The following is a 26121-nucleotide window of genomic DNA, read 5'->3' on the forward strand; positions in this document are numbered from 1 at the left end:
CACATACAGCTTTATTCTCAAGGTCAGTGCTGAATTCTTTCAGTTGCTTAATCATATACAGCATGAAACAGTAATGAGAATTCTGCAGTGTTGGATGACCCACTACAGATGTAGTAGATTAAAAGGCGCTAATCCCTAGTGATTCCATATTCCTCCCTGGGTTCAGCAGAAAAGAGCATTCTTAAAGTAGGAAACCTTTAAAAAAAAAAATCAGTGTTGGATTGCTTAAATAAAATCCTGTGTATTGAGAAATGTCTGGTTTTGATGAAGCGGATGCAGAAGTGAACCAAATGAATAATACAATGCATCTCTCTTATATGAAAGTTTCTGCAGTTTCCAGCGAAAAGTGCAACTTGCAGTTGTGCAAAATGTGTTTGCTCTTGAAATATAAGATGATAGAGAAAACAAATAAATACCTGTTTTTACATCAGAACATACAAAACACTGAATTTTAAATTTTACCATTTTTTCCTGTAATTTCCAGGATGACAAAGTCCAATACTGACAAGATCATTTATATTAATTTTGAAAATGTATTTTTAGTGAGGGGAATAATACATCAAATTGTGCTATTAAGATTCTTTAGCAGCCACAATTGTAATGAATAGCTTGTACTGTAAACATTCGATTCTAATTGATTATTTTTCATTTCAAAAGATAATTATTATACGGCTCTGCACAAAACTGCATACCATTTAATATAATCAAAGGGAAAATATTTGTATACATACATTCATATATAAAACCTATTTGCTATATAATAATGAGTATTAATGTCATTAACATTAAACTTTTCGGGAAACTATACGAACTTTTTCCTTTTTAAATTTACTCTCTTGTTTTATTCATTCCTGTGTTTGAAAAAGAAGTCAACAGTAAATAAATAAATAAATAAAGTGCCTTCAAGTTATATTATAAGAAAAGATTCTTCCTATCTGATTTTATATAAAGTGGCAAAAAGCAAACCCTCTAAAAACGTGTGTCCACTTTAGTTGCATAAAAACATAAATGTATTGTGGCTGGCAGGATGATACAGATAAAATAGCCAGGGTGCATTACAAAAAAATTAAGAGCCAAGAAATCAGATATGTTCAATCAGCCTTCAAACCTGCGCCAGCAGCAGGGATAAATAATTTAATAAATTCAACTTCATATTCTTTTTCTTTCTCTAACGCAATAAACAGATATTTAAAAATAAAATTTTACATTCATGAATAGTTGTGTGTAGAATCACAACTACTATATAAGAAGAAATACAAAGAAATATCAATATAAGCACTTAACATATGTGCTTGTACATTCTAGCTAACATACTTTTTTTCTCACATGAAAGAACAGTATTGCTGAAATTTATGATCTGGCAACTGAAATTTTCAAATTAGGTTTACTGAAACACAGAATCCCTGTATTCACACATTTTTCAACACAATTGGGCTTTTTGGCTAATAAGAGGACTGCCTAAGCAATACATTTTGAAATGTCTAAATGTAAAATGCGTTTCCAGCAACTGTGGTAGTAGTGGGTAGACCCAAGTAATTAGAAAAAAATACCTAGAAAACAGTAATTTGGGAAAACTTACCTCTCTTTATTTCATAGGCCTCCAACTCCCAACATCACAAATGATCAATCATCATTTTAATGAGATGATTTTAATCTCATTCTTCCAGTATAAATAATCTCTAAAAATAAAACTGAGTGACAGAAAAACCCACTCTATAGTTTTATAATTTACTAAAACCAAGGCATTTTAAATATAGGATTGCAAAGTGAACAAACTTAGATAAATGCTCAGAAAACATTCCTAAAATGAACAGATTTTACCATGCCAACAATTAAAGGGTTCCTTCATTCATGGATAAAACTTTAAACTGGTGCAATGAAATTAATGGCAGGCTTTAATAATAAATGCACCCTATGTAACAATAAATTTTATGTTTTTGCATATTTGCAATAATCACCAAAATGTGACTACTAAACATAATTATGTAAATTGCGCGCTTGCTTTTAGGTAAACCTTTACATTTTATTTTAAAACTTTTGATTCAGGAAAGATACAACTTTAATTTTTAACGGATTCTACTAAATAACTAGCAAATTAGCACACTAGCTGAAAGTTCAAGAAATTATTTTGTTTTTAGAAATAGTTAAAATCTCTCTCTCTAAAATATAACTTAAATTTAACTGAATTAGTTGGCAGATGAACTAAATTAAATGGAAGGACTTTGGAGTATGTGTCATCTCCCCAGAAAGGGGCAGTTACCATGACAAGGATGGAGGAAAACACATGCCTTTGCCTGAAGTGTTTAACTTTCAGTTTTAAACAATGATGATGTCTAAACTCCACCAGAAGGATTTATTTTTTAATTGTGTGGAAACAGAGTCAAACAAAAACGAAGTCAATTATTTTTACATTTCCCATGTCTAAAAGAAGTCACTGTGTCCTACACCAGCCAGGACTAATATTTTGAGGCAGCTACTAGTAACAGTAATAACATATCTGCCTGTGTTCTTTCGTGCTGGTTAGTGTCAGATCTAGATGCCCAATGGGAGAACGAGATGGAGTAAGAAACAATTCAGCAAGTTCATTTTTCTTACTAAGGAAATCGCCGGGAGCTGATTTCACTTTGTCGGAATAGGTCGACTTGGCCTACAAATGTCCCTGCAGCTTCGCACCGGGCTTTCTTCTCCGCAAGTACCAGACACAGTTAAAGAGCACTCAAATGCACCAAAGAAAGCCTGCCTACGGTTTCACTTCGGACCCGCTCCCCCTCCGATTCAAGTCAGATTGGCCACTGTCCTCAACGGAGCTGGATCGGACCTTTGGAAGCAATTAGGCAGAATGGAGCGTCTGGGAATCTCCCCCACCCCCAAGCATGCCTGTGCCTGTTCCCGAGGCAGCCTCTGCTCACAAGAATCTCTCCTGGGAACCGATGGGGGTTGACCTGAGCAAGGTGGGTAGGATGGGGGTCTTCCATCCGTGCAGCCGGGTCCACCTGGCCACGTGTGGATTGTACAGCCAATACACGTGGGGGTGGGGATTGCGGCACATGCAGCGCTTGCATTACCCTTACTGCGCATAAAGACCTCAGGCTTCTTCGTACTAGCGGGGTGTTCTCTCTCCCACGCACACAGCTATGCGTTACATCGGCCCATTAAAGCTGAAACTCTACATCTAGCGCAAACACAACCACCGGGATGCGAACAGGGGGGAACTAAACATAATCGCAGCAGGAGACCGCACAGCGGTGATCAGAAAGCATCGTCTGCCCCCTGAATTAGGCCAGGGCATGTATCAGGGTGTGGGGAGGGCAGAGGGGCGACCGCGTGTGTGGAGACGAAGAGCGATACATTGGTTAGTGATGTAAGGGGTGAACGGGGGGCAGCTGAACTGCCCATTCCCTGGTCTGCAGCAGCTCCGCTCCCGCCTCCTCCACTTGCAGAAAGCCGCGCGCCCCCACCCCCCCTCCCAGGCCAAAGAGCCGCAGCAGCGTGACACTCTCGGACCCGGGAGAGTGGCCTCGTGGGGATTTCTTATTTTCCAAGCGCAGTTGTTGAGAGAGCACCGGGGCAAAACATTTTGCTTCCGAGTTATATGGCTAAAACTGGAAATAATACCCAGCCCGCTCAGCACAGGGTCAGAGCCTGCTTGCTCACCAGCCCGGTTTTCGTCCCCTGGAAATGACACTTTGGATGAAGTGAAGAAAGCTGAAGAATATGGAAAGTAGCTGTTGCATATAAAAACAGCAAGAACGTGCTGCGGGCACATTAGGATGCAACTGAGAAGAGGAGAGCCACTTAAGGGTGAGCTGATGTCTGCAGTTACTGGGTTAGGAGTCTAAAGACGACCCCGGTTTCATTTTATTCGCGCGTAGAAAGTTACAGACACCCATCAAATTCTTCATCTGGATTAACAGTCCTCGAAATACAGGAGCGTCTGCACTAACGCTACATCGAGCAAGCAAAGCACAAAATAAACTCTTCTACACCTTTGATACAAACTTTGCCGTATTAATAGGTTAGTGACAGGAAAACGTTAATGTCACATAAGACACCTCTCTGCGACGATAGATGTTTCTTAGAAAATAATTTCAAGGGCCAGTAAATTTAAAAATTAAGAATCTGAGTCATACATTACAATTTCTTAAAGAGACTAGAGGAAAGAGCGTGTGCTATAAATATAAACCGTGTTTCTTCTTAAAGCAAAGCACGGAAGATGCTGCGAAATATGTTTGTCGTTCCAATCTTTGCAAACAGGAGGACCGATTACTGAAACTTAAGATACTAAAGAAGAAATTTATTTAATTATATATCACACACACGAAAACCCAAACTGTCAGATTACTTGTCTACCAGCATGTCTACACTCGCTAATATGCCTCCCGTGTGCTCATTTATTGAAACACAGCTTGCAAATAGAGTTCACATTAAAATGGACTGTCCACATAAGGGGATTAATAGGTATTTATTTTGCAACAATGTCCAGAAAGGCATCTGAACATATATGGCGTGCAATATATTGGAGACATATCCAATATAAAAATGAAGCTAAGCGTTAGCAAATAAGATTTACACTAAGTATCTGCTACTTCCGAGACTGAATATGAAAATAAACTTTTAAATGCGTTTAGCAAGATTTCCTTCATAGGTTACAATATACATAAAAAAAACAGGCAGAGAGAATGCAATATCTGCATAACCTTAAAATCGATTATACCCCGTCAGAACATACTTTAAAACAATTAATTAGCGGGTGCTGTGTAATATTTTATTCTTGCAAACACTACATTGCCGAGAATCTATGGCCTTGTACACTGGCCAATTCGTGAGAGGAAATCTTCTGACCTGCAATTACAGACAACTATCAGAAGAGAAGGACACCATGATTTGACACCAAGACCGAGTTAATGAATTTACCTATTTATTCTTTACAGAGTAAACCCCCGTATATAGCTCACTAGTTGATGGATGTCCATTAATACACCTGCATTCACATTTCAGCCTTAAGGAGACAAACAGGGATTTAGTGCAGAACACCACAGTTTTGCCAAGTCCTTTCAAAACATCAATACACTTCAAGTTACACCAAAAGGCCAGAGATTCGTCTTGATTTCCAAATGTATAGGTGGCTTGGGTGGTTTTCTGCCAGCAGCCGCCTACCTTTAGTTGGTGTGTACATATATACATGCATATATAGCCAAGAGACGGATTAATTAGCCGGGTTTGAGCTGAAGGAGGCTGCAGTGACGAGACCAGTGGCGATTGGCCGCCCGCCTGCCTGGCCCTGCCTTTATAATTTCCACACGAGAGCATCTGGGCTCTTATACTAACCAACAGCCAGCTTCTCCCGACACATACACACACACACACACACACACCGACACCCTGCACTTTTCCCACCATCTGATTAACAACCCTGCACACACACAGTGATTTCTACAGGAAAACAAATACATACGAAGAGGGTTTATTATTTTGACTACTGGAAGCCTTGCTGTGTCTCAGTTCAACTTTTGTTTTTATTGCTGCCGGGGAAGTGCCGATCTCAATGCTTTGCTCTCACTCAATGATCCTTTAAAAAAAAAAAAAAGAAAGGAAAGGAAAATATCGCTCCCCCCCTTCGAGGCGGCTGATCTAAAAAGGCAGGAAGAGAGCATCTGAGCAGCAGTTGCCACAGCGTATTTTGAAAGACATTTGTTACGTTTCAGAGCGCTGCAGCCTGTTTCCCCTCTGAAGTTGGCTCCAGCCTTAGCAGCCGCATTGGATCCCACAGCTTATTGCGAGACTCCGGTATACAATCCGGATCTCTGCCCCAATATGATCGCGGCCCAGGCTAAGCTGGTGTATCATCTGAATAAATACTACAACGAGAAATGCCAAGCCAGGAAAGCCGCCATCGCCAAAACTATCCGAGAAGTCTGCAAAGTGGTTTCGGACGTACTAAAGGAAGTGGAGGTGCAGGAGCCCCGTTTCATCAGCTCTTTGAACGAGATGGACAACCGCTATGAGGGCTTGGAGGTCATTTCTCCCACAGAGTTTGAAGTGGTCCTTTATCTGAACCAAATGGGAGTTTTCAACTTTGTGGACGACGGCTCTTTGCCAGGCTGTGCCGTGTTAAAGTTAAGCGATGGGCGCAAGAGGAGCATGTCCCTTTGGGTGGAGTTCATCACGGCATCTGGTTACCTTTCTGCTCGCAAAATCCGGTCCAGATTTCAGACTCTGGTGGCCCAAGCCGTGGATAAATGCAGTTACAGAGATGTGGTAAAGATGGTGGCTGACACGAGTGAAGTGAAACTGAGAATCAGAGATAGATATGTCGTGCAGATCACTCCTGCTTTTAAATGCACAGGGATCTGGCCGAGGAGTGCTGCCCACTGGCCACTTCCCCACATCCCCTGGCCGGGACCCAACAGGGTAGCAGAGGTCAAAGCTGAAGGATTCAACCTTTTATCCAAGGAGTGTCACTCTCTAGCAGGCAAGCAGAGTTCAGCCGAGAGCGATGCCTGGGTCTTGCAGTTCGCAGAAGCGGAGAACAGACTGCAGATGGGCGGCTGCAGAAAGAAATGCCTCTCTATCCTCAAAACCTTACGGGATCGTCATCTGGAACTGCCGGGACAACCCCTGAATAATTATCACATGAAAACTCTGGTTTCATACGAGTGTGAAAAGCATCCCCGTGAATCGGACTGGGACGAGTCTTGCCTGGGCGACCGGCTCAACGGGATTTTACTGCAACTCATTTCCTGCCTTCAGTGCAGGAGGTGCCCACATTACTTCTTGCCCAACTTAGACCTGTTTCAGGGAAAACCTCATTCAGCCCTGGAAAATGCAGCCAAACAAACTTGGCGACTAGCTAGGGAAATACTCACCAACCCGAAAAGTTTGGAAAAACTTTAGAGGACAATTAAAATATGGGCCTAACCGATTAGTCTTCTGATTTTCAGATAAAGTTTAAACTTCCTGTTCAAAAAGTCAAATATTTCCACTTGAGAAAGCTAATAATATTCTATTTAAAAGGAATATTGCTTAGGCTCTTCACACACAGACACACACACTCACAACAGCAAACACTATGACATATCTTCGTCACAGTTTTGAAATTCCCCCTGAAAAATGTATCTTAACACCCGGAAACAAATTCGGCTGTAATTTAACATGATTGTGACCATTCTGCCTAGAAACGGCACCAATGGATTATAACAAAACCCGGTATTCTTATGTAAATCCCTCTGTCAGTAAAAGCTATTTGGATATGCCATCTGAACAAAACCCTAATGTACATTTTAATTTGTATCAAATATTGTGATCTCACATTGTCTTTGAAATTGTGGATGTTGGTGTTTTGTGATTTGGTGAACAGAAGTTAAATTGCCATTTCGGATACTTCAGGACATTTTCTGCTAAAGAAGATACCATATAAAAAGGTAGATTTTATCATGGTACTTTTGTTAATTGTCTTTTGAAGTGTCTGAACTTAAAAGTTTACATTTTTCGTTTCATATATATTGCTTGTTCTATTTCTAACATTCCATAAATATACTTGAAATGTTATTTAAATATATTCAGAAGAAATTTGGATTCTGCTTATATAATAACGCTTGAATATTGGAATTATATATTTGAAAAATGCACTTGAAATACACTGGATAATGACTTTTTGTGATTTAGATTTTAATTTCTGTTGCTGATTTTATTTAATTACAAGCTAATAAATGAAGTAAAATAAATATTGTTAAGCGTTTCAAAACTGCATCAAGTTTTCTATTTGAAAATCAGGCCAATGTAATGTTCTGCAAATCATACAGAAACAGCCCTTTTCCTACTGAATAGTTTTGAAGAAGAAAATGTTGGTGTATCATATGCACCACAATTTCGTGTGGTAATTAACAGAGCAACACTTTCTACAGGCATCAGAAAATAAATTTACTTTTGAAAGATTCACTGTACCTTACTAGGTTAATGTTTCTGGGTGGTTTTGAACAGTACTGAGGAAACAAAATATAGCACTGAAGCAAAGGCTACTGAATGAGCAATGAGTCTGATTCCTGACAAAAATCAATATTTTGGAGCAAGTAGTAATATAGAAGAAAGCAAAATTTACAGGTGAAGGGGTCAAGCCAGTAGCAATAAAATGAAGAACAATATAACTTCCGACCTACAAATCCACTATGGATGTAACAAGATTGCAAGTTGCATCTGTAGAAATCAACTCCCTGTGTTCAGAGGGTAGTCAGAGAGAATAGCATGTGCACACCCATAAAACTGTAAGTGATTACAAATTGTCTGTTCATACTCCAGCATATGATTATTCAGAATGTATATGTCCTTAAAGTATTTTAAGATTAAAATACAAAATAATATACACCAAAAATAGCAACGTATATCACTTACTTAGTATTTTAATAGTCAACAAGTGCTGATCTAGGCAAATTGCCGATATAATGTCCAGTTGTAAGAACTCATAGTGGGTAGGTATTAGTGAAACCGTTACAATGGCTATTGTGCAAGAATCTTTTTTTATTTAGTCCTACAAGCACGTTCCTCAGTGTCAGAAATTATTCCTCAATAGAAAACCCACTTTATTAAAACACGTTTTCAACAATGATAACTGCATTTTTTAAAAAAAGTTATCACTGAAAATAAATTACAGTGAAGGTCTTTTTGCAAGAAACAATATTGGAGTGACTTTTAAAACTATCTCCTGTTTTCCCCTCCCCCCACTTAAGAAACTTGTAAAATTGTTTTGTGAATAAAGCAATAATAATAAGTTTAAACGACATGTCAGAAAGGTGACCTATAGCTCTCTAACAATTCCCCACTACATCCCCCACCATATGTATGCTCGACTTAAAAAAAAAATCGGTTTCAAATTTTTATTCTCAACGCTAATAAAGGTCAAATATATGTAAATCGTTCTTAAATTGATTGGGTCTACTTCTCTTGCAGATGTCAAGGTGTTTCGTAATATTAAACAATGCAAAAAATTAGATATTTCCCAAGAATCAGCTCTTGTGTTCAGGCCCACGATAGCCATTTTCTTTTTCAGAAAGAGACTATTAATTTCAGTATTTGAACAGATAACATTTATTAAGACGTGCAGCATTTTCCTATTTGGAAACTAACGTTCTTGAAATAAAGGGATTCTATAAAATCCATTGCAAGAGAAAAGCCCATCACTGTGTCTTAGGGGACCGCAATCTGGGACCGCAGTTACCTCAAGGGATTTCAGAGCAATTGGCTTAACTGCTAAATCTGCCCATGTTCATACAAAGGCATTCAGAGAAAGATTGTTAAAAATGCGCACGCTGTAAGTAACAGAGGATTTGCCATCATTAATACATTTCGCTTTTTAATAAAACACAGTAAAAGCCCACAGGAGTAAGAGGCGTTTGGGGGCAGGAACGGACCTTCCGCACCCTAGGATGTGCGTTCCGATTGTGTTCTCCGGGCAGTGTTTAACATACACATCGCGTTCAGACAATGCAGACTGTGAACACACCCAGCCCACCAGGAAACGCACTCTACTCACTTTGGGGTCAATCTTCTTGAAGGCCGGATCATCTTCATCCACCTCGAAGTAGATTTCCGTGGTGGTGATGGAGAGGGTACCTTTGGCCACCACCACAGGGGCGATGAGCTGTGCCGGCGTGCTGAGAACCACGGGGCCTGCAAGACAAGGGCAGGGGCGTCAGGCCATAGCAACTCCAGCCGGCCCTCCCCCATTCCTTACCGAATGCAGGCACCCAACAATCCGCCTAATAAAGTCCATTTGTAAGTTGCTTTATGTCTTTCTTGCCAGTGCTCAGCACTCTGCTCTCTCGTGAATAGTCTGACAAGAGTTTGTGAGCGGTAGGGTGAGACTCCGAGATGAATCAATGACCAAAATTCGGGGGGTGGGGGGGGGGGGGGAAGCCTAGAGTGAAAAATTACTGCCCACAGAAGCGGGTTCCTTCTCCTTTCATGACCTTCTTATTCCTGATTAACACTAACACTGTTTAGATACAGGAGGTTGCAAGTAGCAGTGACACGTTACATATAGTTCTCAATAAACAGGGTCAGCCGGTTCAGGGGAAGGGAGTCCCAAAAGCTCATAGTTTCCACGAAGTCTGGGGATTCATCTCTAGATATCTGCGCTTTCCTGGGAAAAGCAAATACCGCCGTCTGCACTTTTTATAGAAGCCGAAAACATTCCCTTTCATTAGTGTTAACTCCGAGTCTACAGCTTAAACCAAAAGACATCACAAAATAAAAACAAATAGCCAAAAGTGATGTCTCACAAAGCAGTACCCGACGTTTTATACCTTTCCAGCAAGATTTTTATTTCCATCTCATCGCTAAGAACTTTAAAAATAATTATACCAGAACATTTTACACGAAATATCATTATTTGAGAGCCGGGTGTGTATTGAGGAATGGGGTGGGGTAATTTGTATTCTGTCAGCCTTTACAGCGCACTGTGGGAGGTTTTAATTTTAGGAAATCATTTCCGCTTTAATACAAAGAGAAACTGATCTTTAATCCGAATTCTGTAAATCTGCCGTTAAACTGCTAATGTGATTTAGGAAGCTCACTTATTTAAAACAAAAATAGATTAAATATAACATTCTCTTACAGTCCACAACTAACTTGCAGGGGAAATCTATAGCTAGACACATGAGGGAGAAGTAATAAAGGCTTACTCGACATTTTGGAAACTCAGTGAAACCAAGATATTTTATAGATATCTCCTTTAAAAGCTATTCATCTCAATGTAAAAAAAATGATCCTGGTCATATTTATGCAGTTAAAATGTTCTGTACAAAAATCGGGATAGCGTGCAAGTGACCACCAGCCTGCTGTATTTTCAGTTGTAACCCCCAGGCACTGAGTAGACCCGCTGGGGTGAGTGGTGTTTCGGCACACTGGCACGGACAGTACAAGCTTTGGGCTTGCTCTGCACAACAGCACCAAGGCTAACAGGCACCGGTACAATCTTCTCCTCACACAATATTTTACATACACACACACTTTACAATCAGCTACTGTAGGCAACACTTCACATTACTCACTTAGCCCAATTTAGTCGTGTATCAACGCATCTCTGTCAGGGTAAACACCCAATTTCAGACTGTATTCACAATGTATTGTCATTTCCTTTGCAAAATAAATGAAGGAGAAGGCACGGATTATTGTGTACGCAAGAGGGAATCTAAAACTCACTGTTTCACTGACAGCTTTCAGCAGCCCAGTGTGGCAGGCTAGATAATATTGATACAAACTCTAGTTTCCCTTCAGTTTATTGTTTTCTATCTCCTAATAAACCAGCGTGGCCGCTTGACTCCAGTCAGCTGATCTGAATCACATGCCGCGGGTTTGCTCTGCTCCTGTCCGCTTTTAGCCTCCATCTTCTCTCCGTTATTCTGCTGTGGGAGCCAAGCCCAGCCGCGCCGCGCCGCTAGGAAACCTGGCCTCTCTGCAAAGGGCAGGGTGATCGATCTGCAACGGCGCTTTAAAGGCTCATCAATCTTAATCTAGGTTGCTCAAGTAATTATGCCCGATTCTGTTGTACGATTACAAGTGGATTTGGGTTTCTATTCCCTAGGCTCCTCTTCTTTGTGTTTATAGGAGGAGGATCTATACGGACAGCAGCTCCCTGCCCTGCAGAACCACTTGCCCTCTTAAAACAGACCATTCCAACCCTCTTTTAACCCTTACCCAACAGTACCACCAAAGCAGCCGTGTTGTCCTCCCTACTCCTTATGCTGTACACACAGCAATGGGTTTACGGGCCTTTGTGCTAAAAGAAAACTGCGTTAAGATGATGCATATTGGAAACAACTTGATATTCTGTCATTTTAAGGAGACGTTAGTGGGCCTTACTGAATCCCAGAAGGAAGATCATCTGTTTAATCCAATTACCTCTCTTTCCCTTGTGTTATGTGAATAAAATAAAAACAAAGTTACTAGTATTTAATGGTCAAAAGGCCAAAGCCTATAACCAGAAATCTACAAGGACAATAGGGGAACATCGTGAGTAGCTTCCTACGGGCACGTGTGTGACTGTGTGTGTGTACGTACACACACACGTACACACACACGTACACACACACAGAGTCACACACGTACCCGTACACACACACACACACACACACACACACACACGCTCTCTCTCTCGCTCTCACACACACACACACTGGTGCTATAAGGCAGGAGGGTTTCACTTCCAAGATTGTGATTTAACTCAGGGATCAGTGAATTTCAGATTTTTTTTTCCAGAGAAAGACTCAGAGCTCTTTAAACGGTAAAGTGATTTTGACCAAAAAATAGTGCAGTTGTATTCAAACGACATTCTGCAGTTGTAGAAACGTAATACAAGTGAGCTATGCAAATACTGTTACGAATAACAGTTATTGTATTTTCTAAGGAAAACGGATAATTTTTATGAAATATTTTTCCTTCCAAAGAGAAGATGAGCGCTTCCTCTGAATAAAGCGTAAGGGATTTCTTATTTTGTTACAGGGAACATAGATTTTAAAATCCCTGCAGCCGTCTCTCCTCCCTCCCCCCAAAGACGACACAATGAAATATTCAGTCTTATTAGTGTGTCATTTTTACACTAGTCCTTTGGAAATCTCCAATTACAACTCCCAATTCCATAGCACGTTTAAGGAGCACTGAGTCTTTTTGTTGTAGCCTTCAGGGAGCAAACCAGCCACTGAGAGAATACGAAATTAATCCACTACAGCTATAGAGAGAGAGGATTATGTTTTAATCCCCTTTGGGACAGTCTCTGGGTTTTAAGGATCCGATATTAAAATGTTTACATAAGGCATAATCAAAATACTGCAGATTTTCCATATGGTACCCAGCTATCTGGAAGCTTTGGGTTCTTTTCCAAAACACAGCCGACCATCTAGTGAAACAATAGCGCGACACACCTGACGCCAGAAAGAGTTTGATGGTCTCATTCGGTTTTGGAGAGATAACGAGTTACAGCTACCAATCGAACCCAATAACCTTTGGGATTGGAGAACTGTGCTTTTGGTTTGTAAGCAAATATTCATTTCAAGCACAGACATAGTAATAAAAACGCACAGAGTAATGAACCCTCCCAGGATATACCCGTATGATATGTGGGGCATTAGGAAGCAGTTACAAAAGTGAATATTGCTAAATCTGCTCCTAATGCATATTAAACTGCAACTAAAAACACGATGTTCCCACCTGAGCTCTGGAAAGACGGGAACTGTTTTCCTGCACTAGTTCACTATACAATTTGGGGATTGTTTATGGGTTGACAGGCCACCACGCCCTGTTATGGCTAGAAAAGCAGAAAAAAATAACAGTGGAAACGCTTGTCAGGAATTTGGATGCTTAAAAAGAGAATCTCTTTTCAAGTATAATTTAGTTGAACATTTCCAACCATTTTGAAGTAGACCGGGGGGCAACAATCAAGGATTCACTTTAGATCCGCAGGTTTTTTAATCGCTCATGTGTAGGACTTTCAGCCTTGTGTGTCCCCTGTGGTAGGCACGTGTGATTTACATTTCTAAAACAAACGATGTAGCGAATATACACTTTTTAAAAGTAATATTTGTTTTTCAAAAGTAAATACTTGTGGGATTGGGCGGTTCCACTGCAAACGCAGAAATCAGTATCTGTTTTTTCCCTTCGTTAACATTTTGATATACAGGGAGTTGGTTTCTTGTATTATAAGGCTAGCAAAGAAGGTCAGTGCAAATGAAAAGTTTTACGAGCTGACGGATAGCTTACAATTTAAAAAAATAGACATCGATACAATTACTTCTCTAGAATCTGGCCTTTTATGAAAGCCCAACAAGAGTAACATTCTGAAATATTATCTTAAAAATTTCAGCTCTCTCAGAAGTGCTTTGAGGTGGTTGTTTTCAATGGTAAGAGCTAAAGAGAAGTTGGTGTTTACATTGCAGGTGTATTTGCTAAAACGAGAGTGCCCAATAATTCCTAAGTGGAAATATGTTTTCAGTGCACCTGTTGGATTATAAAAAAATATTTTCATAGCTGGCACAGTTTTTTACTATTAACCTCAGCAGGACATTTGAGAGTTGAAAATAGTAGATAAAGGAAATTTAATTTGTATGTGGGTAGTTTAAATGGAAAATCTGATTTTGAATAACTTCAAAAAGCACACCTTTTTGTATGCCATTTTAATTTGATGACCTGGTATTACATATATAGTATACAATTAAAAAAAAGTTCTGGTATCAACAACAGAGACATATTTTATACATATGAAACAGATTTTGCTATTTTAAAATAAAAATCCAACCTGTTTTTTAAAATGTTGTGTTCAGTTGAAAGATGGCAGAAATGGTCATTTATCTGAACTGTAAATCTACTGTGCTTTTCATCATTTAAATTTCTTTAAATCTAAATGTGCACATGATCTAAACCTCTCACAAATTAACTAAAATTTCTAAATACAAATAATAATAATAATTCATGCTTTAATTCTAAAGAGCAAGTAGAGCAAATTGACAATGTCACAATTTAAAATAGTTCTAAAACTAGATATCTGAAATGGGTTCACACTTTAAAATAACTGGTTTAAAATGTGCACTGAAACTTTTTTTAAATTTAAAAAGTAAAAAAGAATCTAAACCCAACTATATAATCACAGAATATAGATAGAAGCAGAAGTAGCTTTAGGCACCAAATAAAAAAGAAGGGAAAAAGATTTGGAGTCAAGGGAACCAAAACTAATGAAAAAGATATAGATATAGCTAGCTAACTAAACTGTACAAATAAAAGGACATTTATATTACTGATGTGCAGAATTCAAATATTTAGCCATCTTTGTTCCTATGACTTTTATAAATCTGACCCCAAAAAGCATTATCAGAACAATTCTTCAGTCAATATCCTGAAATTTCTCACATCAGGAAATCAGACCTCATTTATTATAAGGTCAGGAAGAAGTGGTAGTTAGCTTCCACTCAATGATACTTCTTAAAAAGCTAAAGCCATCTTATAGGACACAGTAAATTCAGCACCCATTAAAAAGTGTTACTAACAGATTTCAACACACACTAGTATTGACCAACTTGTTGATTGTAAAAATAACCAGATTTTAAATTTGACTACTGTGCTTTCTTCTTATTGCTCAATCACCAGTAAACATTAGTTTAATCTCTCCTCCCCACTACAACCCATTATGTCTAGTGTTTGTCCTTGCCTTCGAACTGACATTTTTTATATTAAGGGTGAGGAAAGTTATATGGTGCTTCTTTTTAATGGATATTATCAAGCTGAACAGATAGAATTCAAATTTGACCCAAGTTTTTTTCTTCTATTTTTGGACTATTAAGGTACTTTAAAAAACAAAAAGAACTGCTTTTATGATCTTTCCAAAGACAACAATGGAACAATTTTAGCAGCTCAGCTCTCATGAGGAGTGTCATAACAACAAACAAATGTATTTGCATGAAGGATAAAAAAAATTGTAAAAAAAGGTTTAAATATTTCAATAGTGAATGAAGTAAACAGCAAGTAAATAATCTTATTTCAATTATAAAAAATACTTGGCATCTCTTTGAAACATGATGGGACAAATTCTGCCATACGATGTATATGTATGTAGCTCCCATTTCAGTGAGAACCACATGTGTACATCCAAAGGAAGATTTTTGTCTGAATTACATATCTTCTTGGTATTGTTTAGAGAGAAATGTAAAAATGCTATTTTTTTTGGAAAATGTTGTGCTTTACGATATTCATAGAAGTATAGTCCTGTTTATATTGTTCAAAATATGGTGTAAGGCATCCATGATATAAGGCTTCATCCAGCTCCCATTTAAGTTGATGAAAAACCTCCATGATTGGATGCTGCAGGATCAAGCCACTGATGAATGAGGTCCTGGACACATGGAAAATACATTATGAAAAGATGCCAAACCATGCACCTGCTGATAACTGTCCAGGGTTACATCACCTGGCAAAACTCATGGCTGCAGAGCCAGGGATGAACACTGATCCTCCATTACACAAGGAAGTATGAAGGCCATCCAAAAATTATGCAATGGACATTCTGCTGGGCTTGATGGTATTCCACCCAAGCTGCTCGAAGGCGCCTTGGGGTGGGCCAGCAGACCTTCCAATGCACGTAGGGATGAATATCATGGAGAGCACTATTGAGTTCATCTACCTAAGCAGAGTTCAAATGGTCACAGCAAATTTAATGTTTTTTGATGAACAGGTCTCACCACCTCCTTCATGAAGTCCATGTCTTGCAAAAATTTTTTCTACTGAGACCATGAGCAGTGGGTGAACCAGCCACTGGGGCAGGCTAGCTCCCAGCCCCTTCCCTTCTGTCCGAGGCTCCTCCCCTGCTGGAGCCCAGAGCACACCCACTGCGGTCGCCGGCCCCTCTGCCCCAGCCTTGGGCCACCTGCGCCCCCCCAGAGCCCACAGCCCCAGAGCGCCGGGCAGGCAGCACATGGGCAGGGTCACACTGGGATGTTTCGGGAGGCTCAGCCTCCCCCAATCTATAATACCTGCCATCCATGGCTGAGACAAAGTTCAGGATCTATCAAATCTTTCTATTATCTGCATTACTATATGGGTAAGAACCTAGATCTTCTTATAGGCAGACATGGACTGACTAGAGATTCCATATGTGCTGCCAGCACCAAATCCTGCATAAAGTGGTTTGACTTTGTCAAAAATTTCAGAATCTCACAGAAATCTGACCTTTCTTCAATCATTCATATTCAAAGCAGCATTGCATTCTTGTCAGCCATGTCACTAGAATGGACAAAAACACCCCAGCCACACCAGGCTCTAGAAAACTCTACTGATTCGTGAAGGGTTGTGTGCCCTGATCCCAACTGATTCTGCCCATGCAGCTGTCTCAGAGATTCATGGATTTGCAGGATTGTGCCAGATCTGAGAACTTTACTACATGATGCCTGGTGCTGCACCATCAACCATGGTCACTCTGGCTAGCACAATGGTTCTCAGTAGACTGTGCGTGTTTGATGATGATCATCATGCCTATAGTGTGCTGAGCTCACTTCAGTCTGGCACTCTTTCCCCACCACAGTGGAAACAACCAATGGCCTGTCTAAAGGATCACCACTACAACAATTTATGGGGCCCAGCTGAAGTATGTTTTGTCCCACTGATGCAGTTAAAGCCTGGTTCCAATTTGTGTGTAGATGAGATCTTAACAATGTCCTTGAACTGAGCTAAAGCCTTGAACAGTTCACATGGACTTAGCACAGTTCAAGGTCATGGTTAAGATTCTCTCTCAACTGCTGCCAGATGATCCTGTATCAGCGATTGCCAAGACTGTACTTAATCATTTGCATCTGGTGAGGAGCTTGTAACTATTCAAGATTTGGAGCTCACTGTCATGATTCATACATTTATCACTCGAGATTAGACTAATACAATGTGCCCTGCATGAAACTTCACCTTAAAACCATACGGTAACTGACGCTGGGACAAAAAAAGAGCAGCTTACTTGTTGAGTAGTATTACACCAATGTTCCATGATCTACACTGGCTGCCTGCTGGCCTCGAGGGAGAGTTTAGGATATTGTTTTTGAACTTGAAAGCCCTAAATGATCTGGGACCTACCTATCTTTGAAACCACTCTCTTCTTTTGTGATACTACTGCAGTTCTCTATGAAGAATAATAAAATATGCTCATCAAAAAGTGAAAAGGAAAAACTTCACCTGATTCTGGGAAAAGGGAGCATGGCAGCCAAGGTGGCATCATGCTACATAGCAACCTGCCTTCGATAAGAAACTGAGTCTAATAACAAATGGACACAGGAGCAAACACCTAACATACCATGTAGCAATAACTTTGATGGGTTGTACCTGCTTCTGAAGAGCTACCTGTGGGGTCTGTCTTTTTCTTGGCAACAGTAGTATAGCTTGTCATGCCAATACGTTTACTGAATTGAATCAAATTGTGAGGACTTCAACTTTGGAATTGTGAAATAGACCATTTCACTACCTTCGGGCCATGTGCAAAGTTTTTATTTCCTCAAGTTGTGGAGAAAGAAAGGGTAAGATGGCAGAGGGATAGTATGCTCAGGGAGTGTGGGGTAATTGGACTGGTTACTTGCTGTGCACATGTTGGATTTTGGGGGAAGAAATGAGCTGTTGAATTTGTGTATGTTATATATTATGTACATGTTTGTAAAAGGTGTCAAGGGTATAGTTGAGTCATTATTTCAAATTTATTTTAAACTGAAAAAGTTGTAAAAATGCACACAATTTCCCAGTCTAACTTTAGGGGACTGTGCATACAGCAGCTGAAATTTTATTGACAGTTGTTTTTGAACACAGTTGACACTTGCATGATTTCCTTGACCAGTGAGGACAGGGATTTTGTTGGAGACCAGTGGCAGGCTGCTACCTCCTTGTCCTTGACTACTTTTTATAAAACAATGTTCAGGAAAAAAAATCCCTGTCCATACTGGTCAGTAAAACTCTGACTATAGTTCTAACTCTGTTTAAACACAATTGTTGCTAACATAATTTCAGATTTAGGTCACAGCCCTGCAATCTAATCTGTGTAGGCAGATTCTTACACCTGCATGGAGCCCAATGAAGTTGTTGGGGCTTTGCCTGTGCAGATCAGAGTGCATGAGGCAAGGCTATAGTTTGGATAGGGCCTAGACAATGCAATGACATAATGAGTACCCTGAGACAGTGATTCTTGGGGAGCTGAGGGGCTTTGCTTGCTTGGTCATTTGCAGAGACAGTATTAAAACAATCCTGCACCCATCATAAGTAGGAGACTGGTATCCCCTAGAATCCTGGCTATCTGATAAGTAGGGGAGAGCCCTAAGGACATGAAAAGCTGTCTCAGTACACATCACGAAATCCAGATGCCATTTTAAGAGTTAGGGAACCCAGCTGCGTAGGCATCAGTCTACTAGGGAGCTCAGTATCCAAAATGGATGGATAAGAATATACATTTTTAGGGAGCGGGTGGAGGAGAAAGGCATGGTAAGAGGTGCTCTTCAAAGTTGTGTTTGGGAGTCAAACTTTGATAGACTATTTTGGATAATATGAAACCAAATTGATTAAAATACTGAAAGGCCTAAAAATAGGATGTTTCTGAAATTATTGCTTTTGATATTTTCAAGTAGGAAATGGCTACACAGCAGTTCTCTCTCTCTCTCTCTCTGTGTAATTTATGACTGAATTTAAATTAAACTTATGTACAAAAATTATTTCCTTCTTTACATGTTGATTTAAGGATCAAAATTTGAATATATAGCAGTCACAGACTGAAAATCTGGCTCAGTAAACTTTCCATATGTGGAACCACAAGACTAATATGGCTACAATAAAGTAAAGGGCCAGTGAAAACTCTGGCAGACTAGATTGTAAGGAATGGATGAAGAAATGCAACCTGCACTGGTCAGAAAGAGAAGTTGATGAAACTGAGGAAAAGGGAAATCAAAAGATGTCCTATACTATTTGTTAAAATTGGTAAGGAGAAAGCTATATAGGGTGGCACAACTTACCAGAAGATCTGTACAGTTGAGTCCTAATAAAGAAAATTCTGTTGAGGATTTGGGGCACAAGAGATGCTACTAACATTGAATACATTTTAAAATGCATTTCTCTCTCCAAATTCAGTTTACAATTATATAAAAAACAGATTCAGTAAAAATCGTACTCAGGTTCTCCACCACCAAGGATATTTATTTTTTTAAAGAGGCTTTTTAATCTTGTAATTGGACCACTAGTGTGGAAGCAAGACAGTTTTTACAACAGAATCTGGCCCTATGTAAGGCTCCTAAAATCTTGTCAGAAATGTAAATGAAGGATTGAAAATACCTCTTACAGGCTAAATGATTTACTTGTTTATTTTAGATAACGTTACATAGTTTTAACATACTAGAACTTTTGGAACTGTTCCAATTTTCTCTCAACAAAAACAATTTTAATTGGAAATTTCTCAAAATTGTAATGATGTAATGATTGTGACTGAAACGAGACAAACAAGTAATTTTGCATAGGCCACCAAATAGATGTTGGTAACTTTTGCTTGCTATCAATCTCATCTGGATTTGAACAGATCTGGAAATGAAAGGCCCTGTATGTCATTAATACTCCTACAAGCCATCCAATTCCCATGATCCAACTTATTTTTCATAGCCCAGGGCAGGAAGTAAATGCATCCACTATGGGTATGTCTACACAGCGAATAAAAACCTGTGGCAGGTCCATCCCAGCTGACTTTTCCCTCTGCAAATATTCTTGGAGCCTCATCTACTCCCATCTTTATTTCCTTTCTCTCATTCATGTCCAGATATTACTCACTATTTAGAGACTGGTCAAAAATATTGCCTGAACTACTTTGTCTGTCTGGTCCTAACTGTTAGTTCTGAAAGCTTACAAATGCCACATTACGGTGCAGCTGAAACGCATGTACGTCATGGGACAACTCCCATGACTAGAGTACCAGCATTGAGGGGTATAGCTTGTTCTGAAAGGATAGGTATGGGGAAAAAAGAGAGAAGTGTTGCACCATATGCCAAGAATGTAGACACTTGCTCTGACATACAAGAGAATGTGAGGGACAGACCTATTGAGAATCTCTGGGTGAGGATGACAAGAAAAGAACAGTAGTGATGTTATGGTGGGGGTCTATTACAGACCATCAAATCATGAAGAAGTAGTGTTACGAGCAGGTAATAAGATTAGCTAACACACGAGCTAGTATTAATGGGGGATTTTAACTGCCATGATATCTGTTGGAAGATTAGCACAGCAAAACATAATATGTTCTGCAAATTCTTAGCATGTGTGTAGGGGACAACTTTCTGATTAAGAAAGCTGAACAAACAACTAAGAGGTCATCCATTTTGGATTCACTGGGTTCAACCTACAGCATAGCAAATTTTTCCTGAGATTTAATCTAAATCTGCTAACTGTAAAAACAGTAGGACAATGGAACATACTGCCTAGGGAGGTTGTGGAATCTCCTTCACTGAAGGTTTACAAAAGGAGGCTGGATAGCTATCTGTCTTGGATGGTTTAGACACAACAAATCCTGCACCTTGGCAATGAGTTAGACTAGATGGCCCTTGTGGTCCCTTCTAACTCTAGGATTCATGGGACACAGAATCTTTCCAAAGGTTCACTAAGGCCAAATTCTGCCCTCAGATGTGTGCACACAGCTCTTAGTGAAGTCAATGGGAATTGTATACATGCAGCAGAGGTCTGAATGTATTCCTAAAACTTTAAACCCATGTAATCCAGGTAGTGTGAAATTTATTTTAATCTGTTCTCCAGTTTCTAGTTTAGCTCTCGCTCTCTCTATTTAAAAAAAATGGTTGTAAAGACAATACTTCGGTTAATATATACTCCACATTGAAAGTATAAACTTACCATGAAGTAACATACCAATATATTTTTCATTATGAAAAAATAATTTACTTAGAGAAGAACAAATTATTAGTAAATTTGCATATTTAAGCTCCTAGATGAAATTACAACATTAGAAAATGGAAAAGAAAAAAAACTGCTAAGGATACAGAAGAGTTAGGGATTATCACTTAACTGCAACTGGTTTGATTGCAATGCCATTGATTAACAATTTATTATTAGAAACTGGCTACAATAGACAGGGCTATCTTAGTCATTAGTTTTCACAAACATGTGACTTGCCTCGAAGTGAATGGTCTGGGAAGGAAAGGAGCTAAAATTGAAACAGAAAATGGTAAAATATTTAATATGTAAAATACTAAGAAAATAAAAACAAAACTTTTGATAACTGAACACACCACAAAATCCTGTTAAAATACTCCTGCAATTGAAAATCTTGAGATTAAACACAAATTTTCTTTGAATCCATCACACACACAAAATGAACTAATTCTGTGTGAGCAATGAAATCCACTACATCACTGCTATTAATTAAAAATGAAAACAAATACTCTTAAGAAGATTCAATCTAAGTTATCCTCATTGTGACATATGGGATACTAGGCTTATCTAATGACTAAGATCCAGAATGCAATTATTTAAAAAATATGACATCATATGTAATGTATAGAAGTATGTTCTATAACTGGGATCGGCAACCTTTAGCACGTGGCCCATCAGGGAAATCCACTGGCGGGCCAGGAAGGTTTGTTTACCTGCAGTATCCGCAGGTTCGGCCAACTGCAGCTCCGACGAGTTGTGGTTCGCTGCTTCAGGCCAATGGGGACTGCAGGAAGCGGCACGGGCCAAGGGATGTGCTTCCCTGAATCTTAGTCATTACATAAGCCTAGTTCTACAATGATTTGTGCAGTATGGTTGATGAAAAGCTATGAAGGAAAGTCTCTGGAATGAAAGATATTTAAAGTCCACTCATGTGAGTGTTTGCAAGTCTGGGCCCATAGTCAGGGTCGGCTCTGGCTTTTTTTGCTGCCCCAAGCAAAACAAAAAAGGGGGGGGCCAGAGTGGCAAAGCAGGGGGGAAAAAAACAAAAACATGGAGCGGATGGAGCAGCAAAGTGGGGGTGGGGTGGGTGGTGAAAACAAAACAAAACAAAAACATGGCGCAGCCAGAGCGGCAAAGTGGAGGTGGCGCAGAGAAGGGAGGTGGCCACTGCTTCAGCGGGGCACTCACCCCATGGCCCCGACCGCCATGCTGCCTGCCAGGAGGGCTCCGCTCCGCTGGGAGGGAAGGACGTGGGCTGCCCTGCCGAGTTTGCTGCAGGGCTCTCCTCTTCTCCGCACCACCGCCCCCTACAGGGCGGCCAGAGCAACAAACCAAAAACAAAAAAGCAGCCATGCCGCCCTAGGTTTGGGCGGAATGCCGCCCCGTAGAATCTGCCGTCTCAAGCATGAGCTTGCTCGGCTGGTGCCTGGAGCTGGCCCTGCCCATAGTCTGTTTTAACTTTCCTTAGCATTTTTCAGTTTTGTTTTAACTTTGAAAATCAAGGTATTACAATATTTATATTTTCTGAGTGAATAGTTTTCTAATAACTAATATCTCTCTATATTTAGAGTTGCACTGTTTTAATAAAATGTGTTTTTTTAAACTGATTGAATTAAATGTGTCCAAAAGCCTGTGTGGGCACTCTTAATTCTATTTTTACTTGGTTTATATTGATTTAGTTTAACTTAATTCTTTAGTGAGTCAAACTAAATCAATATAACCCAGTTTTAAATTGAATTCAGAGTGTCCATGTAGGGTTATGGACCCATTTAAGTAACTCAATTTTTTAAACTGACCAAGTTAAACCAGTACATCTTTGAATAAAGACAGGCCTAAGTGTGGGTCTTCTCTGAAAAGTAGAAGTAAATGGCATTGTGGAGTCCTATATTTACTGTGTTTCAATAACTTCCAGATCAAATGTGTTCAGTTCACAGATAAACATGTTATTTTCAGTGCTAAACCCTGAAACCTGAACCTGAGATCTGAAAGTCAAGCTGCGTTCTTTATTTCTCACTCCACCACCAATTCTAAAGGTTCAACAGTCCCAATACGGTTCTTAATGAGACTTTGTGCAAATCCATGGCCTTCAATGCCTGAGTCACAGAGTTAAACTCTTCAGGGAAGGGTCTGTCAGTATTTGTCCTAGGGTTGTCAACAGTCCCTTATTGCAAGGGACATCCCTTATTTTTTCATCTCTGTACAAGATTGGGAGTGGTAGAGTTCTGCAAAAAGCAACCCCAGGTGAATTTAGGAGAGTTCTACTTATTATTATTACTACTACTACTACTAATGATGATGATGATATTGAGAGGAGGCGTGAGCCACAGGTTCTAAGAAATCAGCCCCTTATTTTTAAAATACAATGTTGGCAACCCTAGTCCTCATCATGATAGGTCTCAAATACTATTGTAATATAAATAATCATCATAATAAAGGATTGTTCCTGGAACTTTGGAACTTTGTACAACTCTGTGCATAGTTAAGAGCTGAGTGAAATTCAGAATTCCTATCCACTGGGAAATTTCTATATTTCAGTATTGGTTTTCATCCCAAATTGGGAGAGAAAAAAATTCAAAATTATTCATGGAATGGAATTCCAACAAATTCCAATTCGGAAAGTCAAAACATTTCATTTTGACATTTTTGATCAAAACAAAACATTTTGACATTCCCTAAGTCAGAATGTTTTGGGTCGTTGAACTGATTTTAAATGAGTCAGTTAAGTATTAAACTACACTTTCCCACAGCGGTGCATTACCTCATGGCAGTTGTGGGTTGGAAGTCTGATGTCCCCATTTTCCCTTATGGACCAGGAGCCCTAGCTGGACTACATATCTCATAATGCGTCCAGAGTCATGGGTCCCACAATGCACCATGTAGCTTGATCAGAGGGAAATCTGAATTGCATTATGGGAGATTTAGTTCTCTGGGGCGCATACCCCTTAGGAGAGAATGGGGGCCCAAACTACAACTCCCATAAAGCAATGCACTGACAGGGGAATGTAGTTTAATATTTGGTTGAACTGATTTTAAACAAAACATTTCAGGTTACTTCAAAAAATGAAATATTCTGATGTGTGTCAAACCAGAACATTTAGATTTGGAAGAAACTGCATTTCCCCATAAGAAAATCATTTGTATGGATAATTCCCAATCAGCTCTATTCATAACATATGAAGAGAAAGATACTTTACTCCCTTCTTAATTGTGTTTGCTCTGCTAATAGGGATAAAAGGTAGTAAACTTACTTTAGCGTATGTCTATCCTGCAATAAAACACTTGTGCCAACTTTCTAATTGCAGAAAACCAAACACCCTTGCTCTGCCCCCTGCCCCGCCCCTGGCTCACTCTATCCCCTTCCCTCTGCAGCTCATTTTCACTGGACTGGGACAGGCTGAGGGAAAGGGTGAGGGGTCTGGCTGGAGGTGTGGACTCTAGGGTGGGGCTGGGGATGAGAGGGCTCTGGGCTGTGGGGTGAGAAGTTTGGAGTGTGGGAGGGGGCTCTGGGCTGTGGCAGGGGGTTGTGGTGCAGAAGGGGAAGGGGGTGCAGGAGGGGGTTCTGAGCAGAGGTAGGGGGTTGGGGTGCAGGAGGGAACTCAAGTCTGGGGCAGGGGGTTGGGGCACGGGGGGGGGAGGGGAGAATCAGGCTCCAGGTTCCTGGCCAATCGAAGCTGCAGAGCTGGTGCTCATGGTGGGGGCAACGCACAGAGCTCCCGTGGCTGTCACTGAGCTGGGGAGACATGCTGGCCACTTCCTGGGAGCCATGCAGAACCGGGCAGGGAGCCTGACAGCCCTGCTGCGGCCAACTGGACTTTAATGGCCCGGTCAGCAGTGCTGACCAGAGACGCCAGGGTCCCTTTTTGACTGGGTGTTCTGGTTGAAAACTGGACATCTGGCAACCCTAGGACCTGCCCCCTTGTGCGGTCTCAGATCCCAGAGTCTAGCCTAAGCCCAAACGTCTACATTGTAATTTTATAGCCCAACAGCCTGAGCCCTGTGAACCCAAGTTACCTCACCTGGACCAGCCATAGGTGGTTTCTTGCACTGTAGATATACCCTAAATCACTAAAGCAAGCAGATGTGTCTCTTGGTATATTTCGGTGACAGGTGTAGAAAAGGCACAGACAAGGTGTAGAATTTTTACAGAAGAGAACTACACTTCCAAGAAAGAAAGAATGGCTGGTCTTGCTTCTGTGAGGTATGCTCTTGGCAGGGCTGTGGGTTCTAATATTTCTCATGCAAAAAAATAGCTAACAGTTGTCTTTTTTTATTTAGGTTGCTAGGTGTTTTGGAATCACCCTGTGAGCGTGATGACCTTTGGAAAACAGTTTTCTTATCTAGTGTAAAATCATGCAGTAAATAATTCTAGTGATTGGTGGAGCTGACACAGCATCAGGAGGATGTTTTCTGAAAATTAACTCCTGCATTTATTTTCTCTCCACTGTCCTCCCCTTCCCCATCTACCCTTGACTTAGTTTCAAGGATTTGGGTTAGTTTGAGGGTAAAAATGAAATGATGGGTTTTTTTGGGTTTTTTTGGTTGGTGTGTGCACGTGTGTACTGCTGCCGCATTTCTTGCCACTACTTTCATATGGTCAGAAAGCCTCCCCTATATTATATGGTACAGCAGCATTTGTCCTACTAGAAGTGACAATTGCAGAAAGGAGACTAACCAGGAGGTAGTAATACTTCTGAAGTCCCTTGA

General features: G+C 40.2%; 2 protein-coding genes across 11 annotated transcripts in view; one reads left to right on the top strand and one right to left on the bottom strand.

Moving 5' to 3' along the window:
- Window positions 1–26121, bottom strand: part of NBEA (neurobeachin) — an 881590-nt gene that overhangs the window by 248522 nt on the left and 606947 nt on the right. For all 10 annotated transcript variants that reach the window (XM_050937106.1, XM_050937099.1, XM_050937102.1 and 7 more), the window contains one exon: window positions 9527–9663. In XM_050937106.1, coding sequence (XP_050793063.1) covers window positions 9527–9663 — 137 coding nt within the window. The remainder of the gene's footprint in view (window positions 1–9526; window positions 9664–26121) is intronic.
- On the top strand, window positions 5341–7630 carry MAB21L1 (mab-21 like 1). Its single transcript, XM_050937299.1, has one exon. It carries the CDS (start codon window positions 5815–5817, stop codon window positions 6892–6894), a length of 1080 nt encoding a protein of 359 aa, XP_050793256.1. The 5' UTR covers window positions 5341–5814; the 3' UTR covers window positions 6895–7630.

The sequence above is a fragment of the Gopherus flavomarginatus genome, chromosome 1 (genome assembly GCF_025201925.1).
Source record: "Gopherus flavomarginatus isolate rGopFla2 chromosome 1, rGopFla2.mat.asm, whole genome shotgun sequence".
NCBI classification, from domain to species: Eukaryota; Metazoa; Chordata; order Testudines; family Testudinidae; genus Gopherus; species Gopherus flavomarginatus.

Bases quoted from the DNA above. Each gene is read 5' to 3' on its own strand.
- MAB21L1 (XM_050937299.1), top strand. From the start codon at position 5,815: ATGATCGCGGCCCAGGCTAAGCTGGTGTATCATCTGAATAAATACTAC.